This window comes from Hippocampus bargibanti, linkage group LG01, assembly GCF_051943395.1.
Source record: "Hippocampus bargibanti isolate YZ-2025 linkage group LG01, ASM5194339v1, whole genome shotgun sequence".
NCBI classification, from domain to species: Eukaryota; Metazoa; Chordata; class Actinopteri; order Syngnathiformes; family Syngnathidae; genus Hippocampus; species Hippocampus bargibanti.
Genome location: NC_142734.1, coordinates 21044529 through 21053016, shown reverse-complemented (window position 1 = coordinate 21053016; position 8488 = coordinate 21044529). Strand labels below are relative to the sequence as shown.

General features: G+C 43.9%; 1 protein-coding gene across 4 annotated transcripts in view; it reads right to left on the bottom strand.

Annotated features, from left to right (window-relative positions):
• Positions 1-575: 575 nt before the first annotated feature.
• The window catches only part of renbp (renin binding protein), a 51506-nt gene continuing 43593 nt past the window's right edge, over positions 576-8488 (bottom strand). For 3 of the 4 annotated variants that reach the window (XM_089003300.1, XM_089003317.1, XM_089003308.1), the window contains 5 exons: positions 2481-2562; positions 2137-2312; positions 1928-2059; positions 888-975; positions 576-796 (listed from right to left, as the gene is read on the bottom strand). In XM_089003300.1, coding sequence (XP_088859426.1) covers positions 723-796; positions 888-975; positions 1928-2059; positions 2137-2312; positions 2481-2562 — 552 coding nt within the window. In that variant the 3' untranslated portion in view covers positions 576-722. Of the gene's footprint in view, positions 797-887; positions 976-1927; positions 2060-2136; positions 2313-2480; positions 2563-8488 lie in introns of those variants that run through there. The other variant, XR_016115865.1, reaches the window with a different exon arrangement.

The window sequence follows — 8488 nt, the reverse complement described above, 5'->3', positions numbered from 1 at the left end:
CTGACATGACATTTTAAACAAAACACGTTAACTGTTTCCAATCAAAATGTGAATAATCAAATGGTGAATAAGCTACTCTGTAGAGTTCATGTTTGTAAAACTGACTGTTTTACTGACTGTGATGACTGTGATGACGTCAGTGCCTCACCAACCATGAACCTCACCGCACGTCACTGCATACCACCGACGTCACCTGGACGCAACAAGTTCCCATTGTGGCTCATCTGTCCAAGACAGTCTAACCGGTTTCAATTTGTCAGAGTCCATTCTGGTTTATTTTTCGTGGCACAGTCAAGCATGTTGTCAGTTCAGTTCTGTTCATTCCTCTCTGTAAACTTGTGATTTTTTTTTAATTTAACATACATGTACCTCATCTCATCTCATTTTCCGTACCGCTTATTCCTCATTAGGGTTGCGGGGGTTGCTGGAGCCTATCTCAGCTGTCTTCGGGCACGAGGCGGGGAACATACATACATGTACACATGAGTGGAAATAGTTTTCCACCTCAGGCTGTACCTTGCCTTTTGGACAAGACTGCAGCTTGCAATAAGCTCGAAACAAGATATTCAAGGTAATCAGTCATCACGGGAGTGCTTTATTTAAGTCATTTGCATCTAAAGTTAAATGAAATTTAATGCTTGAAAAATACATTCATTTTATTTTGATTTGCAAAAGTTTAAAAATATCCGTCTTTCCCCAATTAATCACAATGGAGAACACGTTCACACTGCGTTATTCAACAAATCATCCAGAATTCGCTCACACATATACAGGCAGCGTGGCACATGGAAGAACCCTGCAGAGAAAAAGGGATACACTTAACTAATGGCATTTATTTCATTGATGAAAATATGAAAATCATCCACCATAGTCCAGGTTATTCTCACCTTTATAGGGCCCTCCTTTAAAATCCAGAACTACTTTTCCATCTTGGGACAGATAGCCAAACCATTCTCCATGTTGGGCATCAGAGAACTGCACACATACAAGCATGCGTTTGATTAAAGAAATGTAAATCAAAATAGTGATTACATTACATTTTATGCCAGTAAAAACTCTGTATCACCCCATTAAAATGCAACATTTGTATGATGTGACTGTGCGGTTTTGCAAATTAGTTTACATAATTCTAGTGACTCTAGGGCAGTAGTTCTTCAACTTTGATTGAACCCTAGGGGCTCGGTGCGTCGGTCTCAGGGTTTAGGTGGATCCTCCGCCACAGAGGTCCACTCCTCAGTCTCGTCTGCAGTTAGTGGGCACAGTCATTGAAAGAAGGGTTTGGTGAATGAGCTTTGAAATTGGTGGGGTTCGGTCCCTCTACGACAGGGGTGTCAAACTGATTTTACATGGTGGGCCACACATGGCCTCAGTAGATGTCAAGTGGGCCGGACAATTAAAATGATACCATCCATGCTATAAATAACCAAAATACCGAAAATTGTTGAAAACACACTAAGCACAAAGTTTCCCATTGATCTCTGTAAAAAAATATGACGTGGTCCATTTTTCATTGAAAATTCTACACTTCTTATCTACTTTTCTCCGCTTGGATAATGACATTTTGGCAAATGAGGGTGTTGAAATCACTGCGGTTGAAAAAAAACTTCTACGTTGATTGAAACCACAGCATTCTGTCCCCTAGTGGACAATCCTTGAATTACACCTCATTAAAAATATGAATTCCATATCGTTTGTGCATTTCTTTCCACTTCTAAATTATCGTGCGGGCCTGATCAAACATCCTTGGGGGCCGGTTCCGGCCCGCGGGCCTTATGTTTTACATCCCTGCTCTAAGAAGCATAAGAACCATTGTTCTCGTCAAAACACAAGTCAGATAGGCAGTTTTCACTCTCTGCCAACTGCATCAGTACTAAATACAATTGGTGTAGCTTGATGTCCAAAGTTTGATATTTAGTGCAATACTCACATGAGTAAATGTGTAGTCATAAACTTGAGAAAACCTCTCCATTAGTCCAGGCCTTTTGGTTTGGCTATAGGCCATGAGGAAGGCAATGAGAGCTTCACAGTGAGGCCACCACAGTTTCATGCTCCACTCCAACTGCTCAGACACACCAAAAGCTCAGATTTGTTCCCACATACCAATATTTCAAGGTAGTGATAACGAAATTACTGTACCTGTGTAGGACAGTGGCCATCCACATCCAGAAAGTAGAAGAGGCCACCGTTGTCTTTATCCCAGCCATATTGAAAGGGTAACTCCAAAAATTTATTGATGGCTTCCTCCTGCAGGACTTTATCGCCCCATTGAGAAGCATATTGAAGAAGGAACCACCCTGCTTCCAACGCATGGCCTAAATAAGCATTGTGAGCATGAACAGGAATAATACAGAAAATAGGAAACGTTTGGTTATACGTATAGATAGGGAAAAAAAGAAAAGCCTTGCTGGAGCTGTGCCCAAGAGTTAACAATGTTTAATCTGCAAATTGTATTGCTGTTTAGCAAACAGCGGGTTATTTACCTGGATTTTGCAGCCGGCCTTGACAACCCGGCAGCTCTGCCCCCTCCAACGAAACATTTTCCAAGATGGCTGTGCCATTTCTCTGTACAAAAAGAAATATGGAATTTATTGTAAAGATTAGAAATTAATTTTATACCTAAATTTGAGTGCCCTCTTCTGAAATTGTTGTATTAAGTTCATCCTGTCTACTTGATATCTAATTTAAAACAGATTCTTACAGTGTATTGTAGGTGTTTCAAATACCTGACATTTTTTTTTGTGTATGGTTCTCCGACTTTAATGTTTAAAGGAAAACCTCCCGACAAGTTGTGTCCATCATTTGTAAAATCACTTCAAATGACTTCTACTGACCGCGTTTTACAAAGATTCCACAACATATAGCTATATTTTACTTGTAAAAATTCATGCTAAATATTCATGAAGTCTTGTTTTCAAGTTGATGTCGATGCCGGAAGTGACATCACATTCAGTACGACCCTGACCGAGAAAGCGACACACAGTGCATTTTGGGTACTTTTTTTCGTCTGAAAACATAGTGTAATTGTGTAAACAGCGAAATTTGAAGGAAAACTACATTGTCTTGGCAACTACAAATATGGCTGAAGCTGTAGTCCAAAGATGAGTGTCTTAGCAAACTACAAATATGGCCGAAGCTGTAGTCCAAAGATGAGTTTGGCACCATTTTTCCCCAAGAGGAGAGAACTGGAATAAAAACAAATGTGCCAGCAGCTGAAAGCCATTCAGTAATCAGGAAGGCTCTCACCAGAAGAAATCGCTCCTTAAAATAGTCAGTTGCGACACTGCTCAGCGTTCGGTTCGGTTCAAGTACTGCTCTAGGAGTTTGCCTGGTGCAGTGGAGCTCAACTGTGTAAAGACCAGGGTGGCTGACGGTGAGAGAACCTGTTATTGTGACCGTTTATTTGATGATTTGATTTGGTGGTTTAATGTCAAATCCAGCCTGTTAAGAGACTGCCTTCAAATGTAAACCTAATTGCCGTTTGTGTTTTTATCTTCTTCAAAGGTTTTTCACCTTGCAATCAGCAATTGTTTTTTCAATGAGAAAAGAGACGATTAAGTCTCATCATTGGATGAGTAAAGTCCCAGTGTAATCCCGGTCAAGACAGTCAAAACCCTTTTCAAGTTAGGGGGAGAGCTCAAAAAACCAACATAACTTGACAGTGAAAAACCGGTCCCCCCACTGGACAACGGGAAAAAGAAGTTCTGGAAACCAGGATAGTCCAGGCCCCTGACTAAAGATTCAATGGCTTAAATTCACCCAGTTCCCTCCAACTCCACCTGAGTATGGCCGACAAGAAGGCAGTTGACCAGTTTAAGACTGAGAGTACAACTGCAAAAGCATCATTCACCCACCAGGTTAACAGCCTCACCAGGAACCATGATGACTTGTCTGAGGAGGAGCTCAGAGACAGTTTTAAGACGCTCATCGCAGCAGCTGACAAAGTTATGGAAGCCAATGACAAGGTAGAGGCCAAACTCCTGATACAGCTAAGAGATGGGGAAACAGAACTCACTGAAGTGCAGCAAGAAGATCTGGACAATACTTCAATAAAATGTGTGTCAAAGCGGGCGGAGGTCAAAGGTTTACTTCAGAAGGTCCTGTGGAACAAGTTTGGAAAAAATGAAGTATCCATAGCTCTTCTGACAGCAGAGGCGGAGTGTAGACGCACCACTGCTGTGGACCCTGAGGATATGAACCTGGATAGATACCAGTTCTTGCTGAACCACCTTGAAGGATTAATGAAGACTGCAAAAGAGGTACATAGCCGGTGGAGACAATGGATTCCTGAAGATACAGTAGCTGAAATCCTGACAACCTTAAAAGCCCTGGAAATTCAAGCCACCAAGCTTGTTTCCAAAAAGGCTGACTTCATCCAAGAGGGGGTAAAGGAAGAGGTCAGGAAGGAACCAATTACGTCCAGTCACCCCGTACCAGCCATCAAGTTGAAGCCAACAACCCTTCCTAAGTTCACCGGAATCAAACGTGACTTCCACAGGTGGAAAAAGGACTGGGAAGCGCTCCAAAGACAAGGTGAGCCAACCGGTTCCAGGGAAGTGAAAAGGGCCCAATTGCTGGACAGTGTTGAGGACAAGATCAGGAAAGACCTTCGTCTCACCACCTATATCACTGCTGACGACATCTTCCGTGTTCTGGAGAATCACTATGGAAACCAGACGTCCATTGCTATAGAAATTGCCCTTTATACAGTTCCGGGCATTGCAGCTTGCAGACAAGAAAGCTGCTGTTAAGAAGCTGGGAGCACGCAACAGATGTCTTGATGTCCATAATGTCAGTTCAGACTGCAAAGATGACTTCCTATGCACCAACCATGCCTGCAAGGATGAACATGCACCTGAGCATCATTTCTACCTCAGTTCGAACAAGAAAAGCAGCTCAGCACAGAAGAAGAGCAAACCTGGCTCCATGGATGGCAAAAGCAGGAGAACGTACACAGAGGAACAAGAAGACTTTGTCAAGAGGCTTTCCCCAGAGCTGGCAAGGCAGTTTCAGGATGCGTTCTCCAATGCTGCAGCCAAGATGTTAAACACAAAAGCCAAATCAGGACTTTTAGAAGGAAGTGGATTGCAGGAACTGCCAGTGATGATGATGTTATTGGAAGTCACCGCAAATGCTGGACAAAAGATTGGAACACTGATTGGCCTGGCGTCTGACACCAATTACATCACCCACACGACTGCAGACAAACTGAACCTCAGAAGCGAAGACATCACTCTCATCGTACACAGTGTTGGAGGAATGAAGACCATTGTGGAGACAAAGCGGTACCTCTTGAAGATCAGAGTGAGGACTCCAAAAGGCACTCTTAAATCGCATCAATTGGTCTGTTGTGGTCTGGACAATATTGCAGACATTGAAAAAAGTGTTGACTCCAAACGGCTACAGAAACTCTTTCCGGATGTCCCACTTGGAGCTCTGACAAGACCAGATGAAGTCAGTCTGCTTATAAGCCACAGATAGGGCCAGCTAGCACCTCAACGGATCAGAGTTATTGGAGACCTTGTGCTGTGGGACGGGCCATTGGGGATGACAGTCGGAGGCTCTCATCCTGGACTCTTTCGATTGGAATTGGATTGGATTGGATATGCCTTTATTAGTCTCACAGTGGAGAAATTTACATTTCACAGCAGCAAAGTGATGAAAGGAATGAAAATAGAAAAACGAAATACATGAGCTGCTGGAAAGGCAGCCACTCTCGCGGCGCCGTCTTGAAGTCAAAAGAACAAAAAAAAACTCAATAACAAATAACATGACAACACAAAGACACAGAGAGACATTCATTCTTAGGCACTTTCTGTACCCTCTTTGTTACATAAAGCAGTTCCAGATGAAAGAGGAGAGGATCAAAGCATCTCTTCACCAGTGGATCAGGGACATCATGGTGGAATGTGCACGTCGACTACAAGCTAAATGTTGAAAGCAAACACGCAGCTGTAGCATCCATTTGAAGACCTTACTGTGTCCGCCCACATGTCCAGGGCTCACTTTGCAAGATAAATGAGAACTGCTGCCTTAAAGTACGAAGAACTCACTGGCCCAGCTAGAACAAACCCTCCCAACACTCATGTTCACGCCAAGCTCCAGAGGTCAAGCACTTCAAGCACCTACCGGGACTGCCTAGAGTGGTGGAAATGGGACAGTATTGGTGCAGCATGTGATCCAAAGTGTGGAGGATGCCGCTGTGGAAAATGTCAACCAGGCGGCAAAGAGATGACTGTCGCAAAGGAACGGGAACTTGAAGTAGTAAGAGACGGCCTCACCTATGTCACAGAGGACCACCACAGCAAAGAGCCACACTGGGATGCCAGGTATCCCTGGGTGGAGGACCCCATTTCCTGACCAAACAACATAAAAATGGTTGAGGCTACATTCCTGAGAACAGAAAAACAATTGGCCAAAAGACCGGAGTGGAAGGTGGCTTATGCTGCACAAGTCCATGATATGGTAAATAGAAAAGCAGCCCTCAAACTATCCAAAGGCAGCATCACCAGTTGGGATGGACCAGTTTGGTATATCAGTCACCTCATTGCTCCAAACCCACACTCGGTTACAACTCCAATAAGAATTGTCTGGAATAGCAGTCAAAGGTGCAGAGGTGTCAGCATGAATGACCTGCTGATGAAAGGCCCTGATGTCCTTAACCAGATTCGAGCTGTACTGCTCAGATTCAGATGTGGAGTTCACGCTGCCCTGGGAGACATAAAAAAGATGTATAACTCCGTCTGGCTGGAAGACCAAGAAATGCATCTTCACAGATTCCTCTGGCGAGATACTGAGAATGAGGACCTGGGGGAATACGCGATCTCAAGAGTGAACGTAGGAGACAAACCTGCAGGGTGCATAGCGCAACTGGCAATGCGTGAAACTGCAAACCTCCCTCTCTTTGCCCACCTTGAAGAGGAACGTCTAGTAATTCATAACGACAGCTACGTTGACGACATCCTTACTTCACACAACAGCCTTGTCCAGCTAAACGCAATTGTCTTTTCAATGAGAAAAGAGACGATTAAGTCTCATCTTTGGATGAGTGAAGTCCCAGTGTAATCCCGGTCAACACAGTCAAAACCCTTTTCAAGTTAGGGGGAGAGCTCAAAAAAAACAACATAACTTGACATACATAACTAACGCGATGATGAATCGTTGTGTGGCAGCCAATTGTGCTAACACGCATAAAGAAGGTGTAAGTCTACACAAATTCCCAGCGGACAAACCAGCCATTTCCATCGGATCAGAGCAGTAGAGCACCAGCGGAGGCAAACGAGGAAGCTAACCGGAGTGAGCGATTCAGCGCTTGTATAACTGCTGTTATCCTCTCAGCCTGTGACAATGGGGAGAAAGTTGCTTCCAGTGGTGAAAGAGAGCAATCACCATATTAGTAGAGCAAACCGATCGGATAAACATCCACTTTCCACTGTGTCGTTTGTTACTCTGTAGCACTATCGAGCTCTCTCTCATCTCACCATCTCTCGTGTTCGTGTGCTGCTCAAAGTGTGCCGCTGTCTCTCATACTTCTCCTTTTGTGTGTGTGCGTAAAACCCACCCCTCTGCCATCTACCACTAATTTTAACCAATCACGGGCAGCTTTAACCGAAGGTCGGCTCTTATAAGCGGCACCATATACTGGACGAAACGCCGCTTGTGCGCGATCTTGTGCATTTTCTGTGCTCCTACATCGGAGTCCAGATCTCCTTCACCAGTTTCATTGCTTGCAGACGGCTCGAATTGATATGGAAGGACTTCTTTAATCGATCGCAAACATTTATGCTTTCCTCTTCAGAACTATTTGAAGAACGTCTTCAGAACCCTTCAGACCCTCTTCATAACTGGATGAGTAACAAGAAAGCATCTTCTCTGAATTTGAACTCTCTGAAGCCATTGTTTTGATTCTGGACCTAGGCAGTTTGTGGGTGGGCCAATTCTAACGTGACATCACGAACAAGGGGGCGGGACTTTCTGAATCTCCCCAGTTTCAAGCCCATTAGTGGCAGTAAAGAGTTTGGTGTTTCTCTTTATTTGTAGAATGGTAGTCGAAAGTAGGTTCGTAGTCAAATCTCTTTATTTGTTGAATGGTGGTTGTCAAACCTCCCAGGGAAGATGACACGCAGATGTCTCGCAGAGCTTGATCGTGGCGTGGTGTTGAGATCTTCAGCGCTTTCACGATGCATTTGGGAGAATAAAGAGTCGAGAGAGTCCTTCTTGTTTAGATCATACAAGTAGAATATTTATTTGCCGGAGCGCAGAGGGCAACCGCATCTCTCCGTGTCGTACGCGAAGTCAAACACATACACACACATGGGCTTTAATCACTGTCAAACCACGTGATGTCGCGTTGTGGCTGGGTTGCCAGATCAGCTCAGTATTACAGCATTTCACAAAATGAGGATACAATCTAACTTTCTTAACACCCCCACTTGTACTCAGTTTGCTGTAATGTAAACCAAGATAAATAGAATAATGTGAACTCTGTCTT